We start from the raw sequence: 14,752 nt of genomic DNA, 5'->3' as shown, positions 1-14,752 counted from the left end.
ATAATCTAGGTTGAGGTCCGTGTACTAGTACACTCTGTCATTACCAGTAAGACAATTCAGCGCACCGCTACGATAAAACTAGACCATGTCTTTCATTTTTATTTATTCTAAAATACTCAATCGTGTATTCAAACTCAAAGTCGATTGGCGAGTATATTCTTTGTTCTCGCTGTTATTCGAAATGAAGACCATTCAAGCCTTTGTTGGAAAAAAAATCCACATGATACCAGAAAGACGAGTCTTTCTACTAGTGCGCCACAGACATGATTCGGACATGATTCTACTAGTGTGCTGAGTTGGGCTTACTAATGACGGCAAAGGGCGTAGTAATAGTAGTACATGGACCTTAAGCTGGATATCAAGGCTATCGATTAAAACGCCCCAACGGCTTTCCATATCGTCCATGTAATTTCTTTCACGGAGGTCTGACGCGCACGCGCACGTGAGCTTCTCCACTAAAAGCCTGGCGTCTCTCTTGAGTACTAAGTTGTTATGCAATGAAGTTGAGTTGCTAGTGGGCCTAGCGTTGCGAACTCCAACTCATTCCAGCCCGGGTGGCTACTGCGAGTGCCTTTTAGTCATTGATTTTCTCAACATCCGACACATATAGGGTGGATATAAAAAGTCCACGCGCCCCTGTTCCAATGATTTTTTGGAGATGATGTAAAAAAAAATAAATAAATAAAAAAAATAAAAAACGAGCTCAAGACTTTTTTTCCAGCATTAATGTGACCTATAACCCGCACAACTCAATTGGAAAAAAAAAACAAACAAAAGGAAATCTATAAGAGCGGGTGAGTAAACAACCGAGATAAAACGGTTGCACAAGTTTGCACACCCCCTTATACATTTTCAGAATGAACCAATCCAACTGTCTTCAAAGGGAATCAGCGCACACCTGCCACCATTTAAAGTGCCTCTGATTAAACCTAAGTGAAGTTCCGATGTTCTAGTCGGCTTTTCCTGTCACATTTTGCTTTGTAGCACAAGCCTGAAGGTTTTGTGCTAACACTGACTGGGATTTGCAACTGTTCATTAGTCCCTCTACCTTGACTAAAGTACAAGTTCCAGCTGAAGAAAAACAGCTCGAAAGCATGCATGAGCAAGCATTAAAAGAACATCATGGAATTTTTCGACATAAAATCAAAATGTAGCAAAACAGCAACTTTGCACAAAAAGAATAGCGACTTCTCTGCTCTTCTCCGCTTTGTGATGCAACATCAGAGCGTAAACAAACTGATGTTAGCCATGCTAGTTAGCTAGTTAGACCAGACAAGTCGACAGTATTTATTTCACCAATTGTAGGCAGCTCTCTCTGTCTCGCAGCTGGTTGCTCATTTCAAAACAGTGTTGTATTAACAAGAACATTACTTTCAATTTGTCAAAGAGGTATGGGTGCCGCTCTCGCAAATGTGATATCGCATTAGTAGTATTGCCTAAAACACCTTTTGGATTTATGTCTAAAAAAGTTCAACCTTGGCTTTTTAATGGGTGGAAAAAGTGGTTTGTCTTCAGTATCCGCATTCAATCAGGGGTGTGGTGACTTTTGAAAATCAACTGCAGATACAACGTCTGTAAAGCTTGAGAGTTGAGACCACCACATTAGCTTCGAGTCAAGTCCGAGTTGCAGCCCAAAGTGTTAAACAGAGAAAATGGCTGGCGTGACCTTTAAATCAGTGCGTCGAACACATTTGGTTCACACACCTCTACAAAAGGTCATGTTTAAGCACTTTGCTCATGCTTTAAAATCAAATTCCAAGCCTTTTCTCTGTCAGGATCCTAATGCTGAGCTAACTTTCGTGTTTACAAAAATGTAATAATGCAGACTGTAATTTCCCGGTGACATTGAGCCATACACAAAGTATTCTGTGTGCCTCTGAATCGTTGGGGTGGTAGAACAAAAATTAAACTACAAGTCTACTGGCATATTTTACCCTACATTTCTTCATGCAAAACGCTAGCTATCCAATCAGATAGCAATTTGTTGTGGGGGGGGTTCTTTAGTGTTAAGCAATTTAAATGCGCTTCTCAGACCTCGATAGCAAAATGCTGAAATTCAAAAACTGTAAAGCATCCCAGGCACTCGAAACCTTAAAATCCAACAATTTCAAGCACCCAAACGAACAAACCCTTCAAATCCAAGCACCAATTGGACCTCCACACACAAAAAGGAAGCATTTTGTTTAGTTATCGTGCTGTCACCGATCAAAGACATTAAGGCAGCGTCGAACGCAAGCACTTTCAAGCACCTCGAAACAATAACGTTCTAAACTCAAGCTTCTCCAAGTATGTGAAGTGTCAAAATTCAAGCACCAATGGAACCGCTGAATACAAAAAGAAGGAGTTTTGTGCGGTACTTGTGCTGTCATCACGCAAACTCAAACAAGTTCTGAGCATTCGAAAACAATAAAACACCAGGAATCAAGCATTTCAAGCATTCCGGGCACTCAAAGCATCAAAATTCAACCAACTGAAGTATTTCAAGGACTGAACCCTGAACACAAAAAGGGAGGGGTTTACGTGGTCATTGTACCGTCCGTCGCCATGTGCTCTAAACTAGAATGCATTTGATCATCAACATTATCTTTATTACATGGCTTTCCATGCTGCCATCATACAAAAACCAAAGCGTTTTCAAGTGCGGTACTTTTTTGCATTGTATGCGTTGCAAGCATCCCTGGCACTCGAAACATTCAAAATCAAGCATGTGACAACTTCAAGCAGCACGAAACATTAGAATTACAGCATGTCTAGACCCCCCCCCCCAAAAAAAAAATACACAAAGCATTCTAATTTCAAGTTCCAATGGAACCCCTGAACACAAAGGGGAGGGTTTTGTGTGATTATTGTAATGTCGCCATGCAAGATAAATGTATTTTCCATCATCCCCAACACCCAAAACGTCAACATCTAAGCATTTACATATTGTAAGCGCCTCAAAACATTACAATGTCAGCATTTCAAGCAACAAGGGGAGCCCTGAACACAAAACAGGAGGGAGGGTGGGGGGTTTTTGTGTGGTCATTGTGCTGTCACCATGCAGCATGCTCGACATCCCCGTTACTCTTTTGTAATAGTTTACTATCCTTAAATATGTTTCCATAAAAATGGGCAGAAGAGGCTGGTCGGTGTCGTGTCAGGGAGGGGGGAATCTTAGGAATAATACCAACCGCCCCCCACCCTCTTCCTCCGGCACTGAGCGTGCAGCTTGGGGCCCACGAGGTGATGGATGTCACATTGCGATGCTTCCGAGTGAAAAAGTAGGGCAACATAACCCCCCCACCTCACCCTAAATATTGACGAGAAACAGCTCCGCCCGATTAGTTAATTTCACGTCGCGATATTCAGTCACGGACGGTGACGCAGTGCGTTGTGTGGGCTAGCCCTCAAGTGTCACATCCACGCCAAGTGCACCTTCGCTGCTGGGTTATTCTGGTCCCGGGTGGGATTTATTCCCGGCAGAGGAAGGCAAAAAGAGGCGCTAGGGCGAGTCCTCATTGGCCGTGTGCGGTTTAGCCCTCCCTCGAACTAGCTAACCGCTGCCATGTACACCCCCCCCCTCCTCCCCGCGCTGAAACAACGCCTCACGAAACAAGCCGAAAAATAAAAGGTGGACGACACGACTTACGTTCTCGGTGTCACGCTCGTTCACCGTGGGCAATGGCGTCCTGGTCGACATCTTGTGTGAGGGGGGGGAGCCTGGCAAAGAGGCCGCTCGGCGGACGGGCACACAGCAGACGCGGCTTCTTCGGGTCCCACCTTCCTCTCTACATCCCCCCCACCCCTTCCTCAGCACAAAGCCAAGCCGGCAGGAAGTGCGCAAACGGCGGCTAGCTTAGCGCAGCATTGCCCGGCCAACTGGGGCTCCGGCCGGCTCGCGCCCTGATGGTTTCCGTTCGGTTCCGGGGTTTGACGTGAGAAAGCTAGGCCGGCTCAGACTAGACGAGGAGGAGGAGGAGGAGGAGATGGAGGGAGGAGAGACCGAGAGAGGGAGGGCAGGAAGGAAGATGCGCATCTGAAAACCTCTCACCAGGAAAGGATGGAGGTCTCTCTCTCGCGATCTTGCGATCCTCTCTCTCTCTCTCTCTCTCTCTCTCTCTCTCTCTCTCTCTCTCTCTCTCTCTTGTTGTATGTGATGCTCGCTCGCCCTCTCTCTCTTTGTCTCCTCCTCATTGGAGTCACCAGCAAACAGTGCGGAGACATTGATTTAAATCCCGTGTAAAAGGCGACGAGGGAGTGTTCGGCCCTTGACAAACCGGTCCAAAGTAAAATAAGAAATTAAAAAAAGGAAAAAAAAACAATCGTCGCCGGGTGGAGTGAATGAATTAAGGGTGCAGCACGACGTTTTGTTGGATTAATGTACTGTCTACGGTTAGTTGAGATCCTAATTGTGTGGTAAACAGGCTTTAGCTGCCTAGCCGCAGGGTGAGGCCTGGCCTGCCTGTCAAAACGCTACGATTTGGTCGACACTGACATCTGCCGTACGATGTCAGTATTGCATCTCATCAGTTATTGCGGTTGTGCTTTTCAGCTGTCGCCACCCTGGGACATACTGTATTGTGCCCTCCATAATCGTTGGCTAGAACAGGTTCTCCAGACAGAGAATCAAGCTCCTCCCATGCCCATGTCAGTCCCCAGACCTCAACCCGATTGAAAACCTGGGGAGTGCAGAGGAGAGGAGCCAGGTCGCTGGGTGATTTAGAGAGATCGTGCAAAGTGGAAACGGTCAAAGATCGCTCTTCCTGTATTCTCCAATCTTGTGGAGATTAGGAATCGTTTTGTTGGCAAAGGGGGCTTGTACAAGGTGTAAACATCAGGTCGCTAGAAAATGTGGCACACATGATTTGATGTAAATTAATTGTTTCTTAATGGAGGACCCCCCCCCCCACAGTGAATAAATGCACACTAAACAAATAGCATCAAAATACCCATCAGTGTATATATATATATATATATATATATATATATATATATATTTTTTTTTTTAGATGTAATACCTTTGGGCATTTATATTACTAATGGGACATGGTGTGTGCATGAGTGCTGCGGCCTCTAGGTGTCAGGCCATACCAACAAATGTAAGCAGGTGAACTGGTGGGCTGTTATCCGTGAAGTCAGAGGTAAAAAAAAAAAAAAAAAAACTCATGAGATGTAGTCTTTACTAGCCTAGTAGTCAGGTTATGGTAACTGAGAAGTTTTTTGTTTTTATTTTTTTGAGTGGGTGGGAATGAGTAGTGGGGTGTACGCATTAACGTAATTTAACAGTTCTGTAATTAAACTAAAGCACATTTTGTTCAAAGTATTTTTTTTTTAAAGCAAGGGACAAATTCAGCAGGAAAATATTTTCAATACAGTCGATTCTACTATTTACTCACCATTTGTATTCATTTTGTTAGGATTTTATTTTCGGATTTATTTAAACTATTTGGTACAGGAAATGAATGAGTACTATAATACTGTATTACTACCATATATTATTGAATTACTATTAATATTTTTTTATAATTCATTTACATGACATGACACACTCAGATTCTACAACTCAATTATTTGTATTTGATTTTATGAGGAAAAACAATGAATGCTCCCCCAAAAAATGGTCTCAGTTGTCAACATGCATGATGGTTGTCTTAATGTCAATATTCAAATATTCTTTCCATCCCTGCATAAAGTAGTACAACACTATCAACTAAATGTTTACAGTCAACTCAGTCACTCCTACAATAAAAGTTGAAAGTCCTGTGAATACCTTTTCGCCAAGCTTCTTGTTGGCCGCTGCGTCAGCAGTGAGGCCCCAAGAGTAACAATAGACTCAGCATGACGCCACGTATCACAATAAGTGATGATTATGGGACCTGAAAGCCACCGAGAACATTCTAGACGGCTTGGAGGCATCAGAAGTTTATTTTCCACCCTCCGGCAAGCAGCAAGGCTCTCTCGCTCTTCATCTTTGCCCGAATAAATGTCACGGGAAAAATATTTTGTCTCAGCCCATGTTTTGCGATCGCAGAACAAAGAGCCGAGGTTGTTTCGGTGAAACAAAATAATGGGGGTCAGACAGTGAATCTTTGGCATGAATCAGGGCATTTTTGGAATTCTGCACATCTGATCCCAAAATGGATTGGCTCCCAAACATAACAGATCTTATCTTTTCTGAGTGCAAACAAATGGAATCGTCTAAATTACTCCACTTTTTTTTTCCTTCTAAGTCACAGTGAGATATTTAGCTTGATACGCTTCTATTTTGGATCTGATAATATTAACAAGGCCCGCATCAAATTGCACAATCAAATAATGGAATCCAATGCTACCTCCCTCCCGTGGAACCCGGTTTACTTTCAAGTTCTAATTTCAAATTAGAATTTTGGGAAAAATGTGCAGTGCTCCATTACATATTTTATAGGACCCTTTCCTCTGTTATTTGCAACAACAACAAAAAAAAAACCTCACCTGTTTTTGCTGTCATCTTTTGGCATTTGGTAGGGACTATGTTGACGTGCGTTTAGGAGCTCCATGTAGTGATTTGCTGCCATCTCGTGGCATTTATAAGCAATTATAAATCTTTCGGGGGGCATCAATCACTCGCAGATTTGCAAAGCGACCTAGTGTGGTTCTGTGGGTATCGCTGGATTCAAGTTTGTGTTGTGGAGTAATGCACAGCATTTACATCAGGGTTGTTTGGAATTTTCATTATAGCTAGTTTTTATTTTGTTTTGTCTTCAGTTTTTAAACTTACTTTAGTCTTAATTAGTTATTAGAGTGTGTTCGTTAGATTTTTTTTTTTTTTTCAATTTTGAATGCTTCTTTTTAAGTTTAATTATCATCAGTTTTAATTTAAAAAAAAACAACCAAAAAACAATCATGTACACTAATTTAAAAGGCTATCTGAATTGTAAACCTTCGCTGCATTGGACTTTGCAGATTCCACTCTATTCCTGGGACTGACTTACACCCCTCGTATCCTCGGAGCATCCGCCCAGGGAACGTTATTCGTGCCTGGGATTCCAACGCTGCACCTGAGCTGCAATGCTGCGGAATGTAATGGGCACTGACACTGGTTTAATGAGTGCATGTACACCCAGGGCCAAATGCAATTACATGCTCCCACAAGCAAGCATCAATTAAAAAAAAAAAAAAAAAAAAAAAAAGAGAGAGTGAAAGAGCAAAGAACGAGCGAGTTAGTGAGACAGCTGTGAAAAGCCATTAATGGCTCACAATACCTGCCGCTGTATTTATCAGACACACTGAGCAGAGTAGAATAAATGTTTCACATTGAACGCTAAAAATGAGTATTTTGGGGTTCAATGTTCTTCGAATTTTAATCACAGCCGAGCCACTGAGAATTATAGTGGGCTAATTCCATTCGTGTCATTTTGCAGGAGAGTGATTTCAAGTTTTATGGCTGCCGTAAAATCTGCGGGATTGATATCCCGGTGATTTGTGCGGTAATGATTACTTTTGGATATGGGGGATTCTCCGATGTGGGCGTTATGCCAGACGTAATGATTTTGATGAGCTACAATGAAGCTTTGATCTACAGCTGACTTACTGTCTTCATCTTCAGTTTCATAAATCAGGTTGGAATCCCGTCAGTATCCCCACGGTAACCTGAAAGACAAGAAACAAACTGGGATGAGAAAACAATAACAGTGATAATAATGATAATGCACTGGCGATAGAGTTTATTGATTATGGGGAGAAAAAATAATCACAGTTAATTAGATTGATATTGGAATCACGATTATTAGACATGTAGTTAAAAACCTGGTAATTAGTCAATGACCAAAACTTTAAATGACCAGCAAAAAATGTTTTAAAGTATAATAATGGTGTATTAAAATCATTGCAATAAAAAAAAAAAAAAAAAAGTTCCTGCTGGGGTGATTGACTGGTTAGCACGTCCGCCTCACAGTGCAGAGGTTGTGGGTTCGAATCCGGCCTTGGCCTTCCCGGGTGGAGTTTGCACGTTCTCACAGTGCCTGCGTGGGTTTTCTCCGGGTATTCCGTTTTCCTCCCACCATCCAAAAACATGCTTGGTAGGTTAATCGGACACTCTAAATTGCCCCCCGGTGTGATTATACTTTTACAATGTAGCAAATTGCAAACGCTCACCACGCCGTACCGTATATGAATCACTTTTCTTCGATTGGAATGTTTTTATAGCCGCGTGAAGCCGAAATTGAAATCACAAAAGATTTTCGATGAATTGCCTACCCAATCTAAAGCACTACTTCCTCTCTTGAGTCTTCTTTAGTACCAATCTTTGAATCTCACTTTCTGGGTTTGTGGCCCAGTGTTGCACTGGCGAATTGGGAAAAAGTGCCAAGTGGGCACAACAATGAAAAAAAATGGTCAAAAACGGACAAAATATGAGCTGTCAGTATGACGCCATTTTTACACCATTACAAAGTACAAGCTCAATAACAAACCTGCTAAATTAGTACCTCTGTCACAGTGTCAATCAAAACAGCATTATCAAAGTTGTGAAGGCAGAATTGTTGTCGCGCTTGAGCCTTTTGCGTGTCTAACGTTGCGGCTGATGAGTGTATAAATTTGGCATGCTCCTCGACACAAAAGCACGATCGTCAAGTGGAAAATGCGGGACGAGAAGGAACTGATGGTTGCTCGGGAAAAAGCTGTTAAGGCTTGGCAAGGCGGCAGCGTTGCACCCTGCTCGGACAAGTCAACAAAACCTCGCTGGTATGCCGAATATTTTTGGTAGGCATAGATACGAGGCCGCCGAGGAATTTGATCAGGCGGCGAGCCAGCCAGCTAGCCTCCAGCTCATTATGATTACCCAGCAGCCCCGGCGGCAGCAGCAGCAGCAGCAGCAGCAGCAGCAGCAGCAACACACCCTAAAGCTTCTTTTAACTGACTGGCGCATCCAGAGCCTTTCAGCCCAGCTCCTCACCTGCCCTCACCTGCTCGTCTTGATGGCTGTCACTCATGCATGCGCTCACGCCCACGCATGCAGCCTTTTAGTTAAAAAAAAAAAAAAAAAAAAAAAAAAACACAGAAAAAAAAAAAGAGGAAAAGTAGAGTAAGCGATATGCAGTGAACCCCTTCCAGACTGATGTTCCAGAACAAAGAGTAAAATAAATAAATAAATAAATAACGATGATGACATTCAATTAATTTCCATTTTAGTTATGTGGTCGGAGCTTTGTATTGATTTTGTTTTGCAATTTTTCATTTTCATTTAACCAGGAAATGTACCAATGTGATTACAAATCTCTTTATCACGGGAGTCTTGGCCAAGAGGCAGCAACAAACATGAACATAAAATAGCCTACAATTACATCATTATTTTTACAAAAAAACAAGTGCATATTGTGGAATCAAAAACTCTTTGTTTGGATTTAAAAGTGTTCAAGAAATTTGCGGTCTTCTCGTCGCATATTCCATGCATAAGAGGCGGAATACGCATAAGCTCTCTGTATGAGCGTAGGGAACGGAAAGCAACAAACAATCTTGTGACCAAATATACAATAATGCCCATCGTTTTTTTTTTTAAGTGCTGAATCTTCTCATTTCCTATCCAAGTCCATTGTCAAGGCGCAAAGTGCGGCAGCCAGCAGCCAGCCTCACCTCAAGTTGTGCGATCCCTGCCAAAAAAGCAGAAATGGCGCAGTGCAACAGCACCATCTATTGGTAAAATTGCTGTACTACGACAGAGGAGATTAGTGGCAAGTACCTGTTGGTTCTCTCCTCACGTTTTGTTTTCTTCTAAAATGCATTCAGATTTTCCATAGTCTTGCTAATGTATTCCATATTTATGTGGTCCTTATTTTGTCTTTTTGCCTACTTAAAACCTCATACAGAGCGCAAGCGAGGCGCACAATATTTTGCCTCTACACTGTAGCAGCCACTTACCATTTGCAGTTATGTTGAGAGTGTCAAAACGAAGAAACAGAAATATAACGCTAACTAGTAATAAAATAAATGACCTCATATATGGATATTTTGAAGTAATGCATTTGAATGCAGTGAAACGATTAGCCTTGGAACAAGCTTCTGTTTATCCTGGACAAGTATTTTCAGCTATTTTTTTTGTTTTCAATGTCAATATGGCATGCCTGCTATCTATTCGGGAAAAAAACATAGCGGCCACATTTAAGTCGCTGCGAGGCCTGGCATATGAAACCATGTTTTATTTAGCACAGAGGTCCAACGCGATCAATGTAATGACTCCTTGGAAATTAAAAATATTTTTAATTTTTATTGACAACACTCTCAGTCTATAAACATATCGTGAGCAATATTACCTCCGCAAAGGCAGAATTTGAGATACGGCTCTCGTATCGGATCGCATTAGATTGCGCGGGCGTTGAACTCAGCATGCTCGACGTGCCCTCTGACAAGAATTATAAAGATTTTCTCACCGATATGAACTTGCAGCACGGTAGCTATAATCTTCCTGCTTTCGCAGCGTGTTTGGCCTTGTAATTATGTCATAATTCAAAGGCTTCCCTGAAGAGTGACGAAAAAAAAAAAAAAAAAAGATCAGGTTTGTGGTTGTGTTCTCTGAGAAGTGGGCCCATTAATTGCCAGGATATAATTACACCATCTCCACCCCCGGGGCCTGTCTTGTTAAGTCAAAATAATAAGGAAATGTATGTTTTGCTTCTCATAAGATGGGACCAGGCTCACGGTCCACAGAGGACAACAACTCAAACAGAAAGAGTATCCTCACGGTCATTAATGTTTTCTATTTAGTTTGTAACGTTTCTCTGGGCAACACTGCTTCCTGTACGCATATATGAATGTTCAATTTTTTTTTGTTCAATCAGATTTCAGCCTATATGTGTTGCCATGTCAAAGTCATCTGAGTAGTGCTAAAATAGATTAGCAATGGAACTGTCTTGTCAGGCAATCAAATTTCAAATTCATCCTCACAGGGCCAGCGAGCTGGCACTCAATGATGTCGGCATTTTTCCGTCGTCTGATTGGTTGATAAGAGCGTAACTTTTTACGGCCAACTTCGACCAGCAAAACAAATCTGGACTAATCAGCAGACATGAATACATGTAATAATGATTTTAAACCCTACTTTGAAACCCTAATTCAAAACCCAGACTCTTGTTTGGACTTCGAAAGCCTGACCCTTGCTTGAGACCGTACTTTAAAAGATTAACCTAGTGATGAAACCCTAATATGAAATTGTAACTTTAGTTTGAAACACTAATTTGAAATTCCAATCCTTGTTTGAAACAGAAACCCTGCTTTATAACTGAACTTGAAACCTCAATCACGTATTGAAACCCGAGTTTGAAATCCTAACTCTGGCTTGAAACCCTAACTTTTATTGAAACTCTATTTTTAAACCAATTTGAACCCCTAACCCAGGCTAAAAAAAATGCTACTTTGAAACCCTAATCTGCACGTAACTACTTGTAAGTATTTGTGGGGGGGGGGGGCAAAAAATCCGGCTTTGATCAATTGAACGATTAATGTGGTCATCGTGATTGATGAAGTGTTCAGTCGCACGCAGTCTCGCTAATGACTTACTGAGTGGAATGTTCATCACAAACACGAAAAGTTAGAAAGTGGTGCAAAAAGTGGAGGCAAAAGGGGTGGGTAAAAGTATTCATCCTGGGGGGGTTGACTCACGCACTTACAGAAAAAAAAGGAAAGAAAAAAGAACGGGGAGGGGCGAAAGATGGGAAACAATGACACATCACAGATCGTTTTACAAATCCCTCACAACACAACACAACGCCACCTTTGAGTAACATTTACCATCAAACCCCTCCCAAATCTACTCTAAAGAAGTGTGTGTAAAGGTGTGTGCGTACGGGAGGGGAGTTTAGTTTAAAATTAGTTTTGTGGTTTGAGTGAAAACCTGCGTGACTCCGTGTGAGTTCTTAATTGCATGCTGAATAAATGTAAACGAGCAAATGCAACAAATACACGCGTAGGAATTTACACAAAAAAACACACGCTCACACTAAAACGCTTACACGTCCCACGTGAAGATTTACACTACACGCAATACTTACATGACGTAATCCAACATTACAACGAAGCATACGTCCATCGCCGAATCAAAATACACAAAGTCGCGTTGCTGTGACGTAACAGAAGTGACACAATTAAACATAAGGAACGTTTTCAAACGTTTTTGCTTTGTTTGCGTTTGTGCCGCTTGTGCTTGCCGATTAACGGAACTACTTAATTTCAAACGATATCTTCGCCACAGTCAGAAAACAACAACAACAACAACAACAAAAACAACAAAAGGTTTGTTGCTTGAAACTACAAACACGAACCAGGCAATGGAAAACATTGGCAGAAATTGTTAGGAACATCAAATACATTATCGTTTAAAATATTTTAATAATGTAATTAAACGACTTTTGCTGCTCGGCGCGCGCAATCGCAAATCTGGAAAGCTGAAGTGGACTTCGGCTTCTTTCGGCTTTTCCCGGCTTTTCTCGACACTTCCATCTTTTTTTTTTTTAATTAACAATTTGGACATAACTTCACACAGAAGACAAATAAGATAAAATAGACAGCAAATTAAAAGACAATTTTTCCACCTTTTTCACCTCAACAGCTTTTTGCGAGTGACGCGTTCATGTTTAGTTCACCGCCGAGGAAACGTGATTTTTTTTCCCCTGTTCTACTACTTTTTTGCTCTACCTTTTCTGGTTCTACTACTTCAGGTTCTACTTCCAGTTGTGGTGGTATTGTCGTCCTATTTGTATTTGTTGCAGGTCAAATGATGGCAGAGAACTTGAGCTCGGAGTCGCTGTTGTGCGCGTTCAGTCTTTTTGCGGTCCACGGAGACACCAAGGCCAGCGGAAAGGAAATGAATGGGAAGAACTGGGCCAAACTCTGCAAGGATTGCAAGATCATCGACGGCAAGAACGTCAGCGCAACCGACGTCGACATTGTCTTCTCCAAAGTCAAGTGAGAATCTGCTTCTTGCCAGCGTTCTCAATTTGTATTTGTGAGTTTGACTGCGTGTCCCGTTCAAGAAACGGCTGATAATTCATTGCCATTTTTTGAATGGGTCTATCAAAAAAATACAATGCAAAATGAAAACACTTGCAAGGAGCATGAAGATGCCAACACTAAACTAACCGGGTGGTAAAGCCAATCTTACTGACTCCAGGTTTCCATCAAGTCATAACGTATTTGTGTGTATTTGCAGGCAGAAGTCTGCCCGTGTGATCATCTTTAACGAGTTCCTGCAAGCTCTGCAGGAGTTAGCACCCAAGAGGTTCAAGGGCAAAAGCCGCGACGAGGCCATCCTGGCCATCCACCAACTGGTCGAGGCCGGCGAGCCCAGCAAATTTGGAGTCACGGTCAGGAAAACACTCGTTCTTGAAAAATCTGACCTTTTCCCCTAAAAAATTAAGAATGTTTTTAATACAATTTATTGGAAAAATTGACAAAATACTGTATTTATGTCAAATACATGTCGTGAACAAAGAAAACAGAGGAACGAAGAAAAATGTCTTTCTCAAATGTGTTGAAATTAAGCTTAATTAAATAAAATACCATATATGGGAAAAAATTGACAAAACCTACCCAACTTTTTTCTTTTAAAAATAAATTACAATCTGATATTTTAAAACACAAGTTCTCAAGAACAATGGAAACACGTTTTTTTCCAACATTTCCTTGGAAAAATGAAATATCTCAAATACTTAACCACCCCCCCAAAAAATCTAAATAATTCAAACTTTTGTCTTTTTTCCATTTTTGTTTCTTTTTTGACAGACAGATTTGAAAAAAATCACTTAAAAGTAGTTTCTCCAAGACTGGCTAAAATCATATCTTTTCAATGATAAATTTGACCATTTTCCTAGAAAAAAAAAATAAAAAATTCTCACATAAAAAAAAATAAAAATAAATAAAAACTTATTATTACTTACTAACCTACTAACTTATTTTAAGGACCATTTCAAATGGTCAGCTTTTCACTAAGAAAGAGTTAAGAGGTCAAAGGTCAGCCATTAGATTTCACAAGACTGAGTACTATTAACATTAAGTTATAGCGTAAGACTTAGCATTAGCAGTAGCATTGGCGTTTGGCTTAGAATTAGCGGTTGTTTTAAAATAGTATTGCTGTTTTTTGTGTTGCTCAGAAAACCGTAAAGGCTGGCGCAGTTGGGCGTCTGACGGACACGTCCTTGTACACGGGGTCGCACAAGGAACGCTTTGACGAGAGCGGACGAGGTCGAGGACGCGAGGGACGAGAGGACATCGTCAACGACTCGGGATACGTCAGCTCCTACAAAAATGAAGGAACGTACGACACTAAAACGAAGGAATAAAAATGGATACAATGCACACACACAAACAGGAAGTGTAAGCAGCTTTCAACCTTGACCCTCACGTCAATGTATGTTACTTCCTGTAGGAAAATAAACATGATTAAATACTTCCTGTCGCTTTCTGTTCCTACTTAACGTATGTGCGCATACGTGTGAGTAAGTGATACCCTCACAAAAAGGTTTGTAATTGACTTTAGATGCCACAAAATGGCGTAAAAGCAGCTTTTTCAATTAGACAACGCTATGGCCTGACTAAATGAAGTTCTTCCCTTCAGTTCAACATATACTTGGCACCAAGATGGTTCAAAACCAGAATTTTGAGACATGGTTTTGGCCTGAAAGAAATCCACGTGCCCCACAAAGTATGTATTGCGAAAATCCTCCGTTGTATCATAGAAACCTAGTCATAATAATTTTTTAAAAATACGGGTCTTATAAACTATTAGAAAATTCAGTTGCAACAAGAA

The 14,752-nt window shown here is 41.2% G+C and overlaps 2 protein-coding genes across 4 annotated transcripts in view; one reads left to right on the top strand and one right to left on the bottom strand.

The window, feature by feature from the left end:
* Nucleotides 1–12,063, bottom strand: part of mark1 (MAP/microtubule affinity-regulating kinase 1) — a 43,863-nt gene extending 31,800 nt beyond the window's left edge. Inside the window, exons 1-2 of one of the 3 annotated variants that reach the window (XM_086044357.1) lie at nucleotides 12,000–12,063; nucleotides 7,550–7,608 (exon numbers count right to left, since the gene is read on the bottom strand). In XM_086044357.1, the coding sequence (XP_085900483.1) occupies nucleotides 7,550–7,570 (21 nt within the window). In that variant the 5' untranslated portion in view covers nucleotides 7,571–7,608; nucleotides 12,000–12,063. Of the gene's footprint in view, nucleotides 1–3,628; nucleotides 4,064–7,549; nucleotides 7,609–11,999 lie in introns of those variants that run through there. The other 2 variants (XM_086044355.1, XM_086044356.1) reach the window with 2 other exon arrangements.
* A 5-nt stretch (nucleotides 12,064–12,068) lies between these two features.
* LOC147140146 (tubulin polymerization-promoting protein family member 3-like) lies at nucleotides 12,069–14,395 on the top strand. The gene is made up of 4 exons (XM_086044361.1): nucleotides 12,069–12,240; nucleotides 12,717–12,912; nucleotides 13,157–13,310; nucleotides 14,097–14,395. Exons 2-4 carry the CDS (start codon nucleotides 12,722–12,724, stop codon nucleotides 14,283–14,285), a joined length of 534 nt encoding a protein of 177 aa, XP_085900487.1. The 5' UTR covers nucleotides 12,069–12,240; nucleotides 12,717–12,721; the 3' UTR covers nucleotides 14,286–14,395.
* Nucleotides 14,396–14,752: the final 357 nt, after the last annotated feature.

This window comes from Filicampus tigris, chromosome 11 (genome assembly GCF_054856515.1).
Source record: "Filicampus tigris isolate MCC_2025a chromosome 11, RoL_Ftig_1.0, whole genome shotgun sequence".
In the NCBI taxonomy this organism is placed as follows: Eukaryota; Metazoa; Chordata; class Actinopteri; order Syngnathiformes; family Syngnathidae; genus Filicampus; species Filicampus tigris.
The sequence above is the reverse complement of the archived record's forward strand: the minus strand, read 5'-3'. Positions and strand labels throughout refer to the sequence as shown.

Coding starts and splice junctions, on each gene's coding strand:
- LOC147140146 (XM_086044361.1), top strand. CDS start 12,722: ATGATGGCAGAGAACTTGAGCTCGGAGTCGCTGTTGTGCGCGTTCAGT. Junction 12,913..13,156: donor ATTGTCTTCTCCAAAGTCAA/GTGAGAATCTGC, acceptor GTGTATTTGCAG/GCAGAAGTCTGCCCGTGTGA. Junction 13,311..14,096: donor CCAGCAAATTTGGAGTCACG/GTCAGGAAAACA, acceptor TGTGTTGCTCAG/AAAACCGTAAAGGCTGGCGC.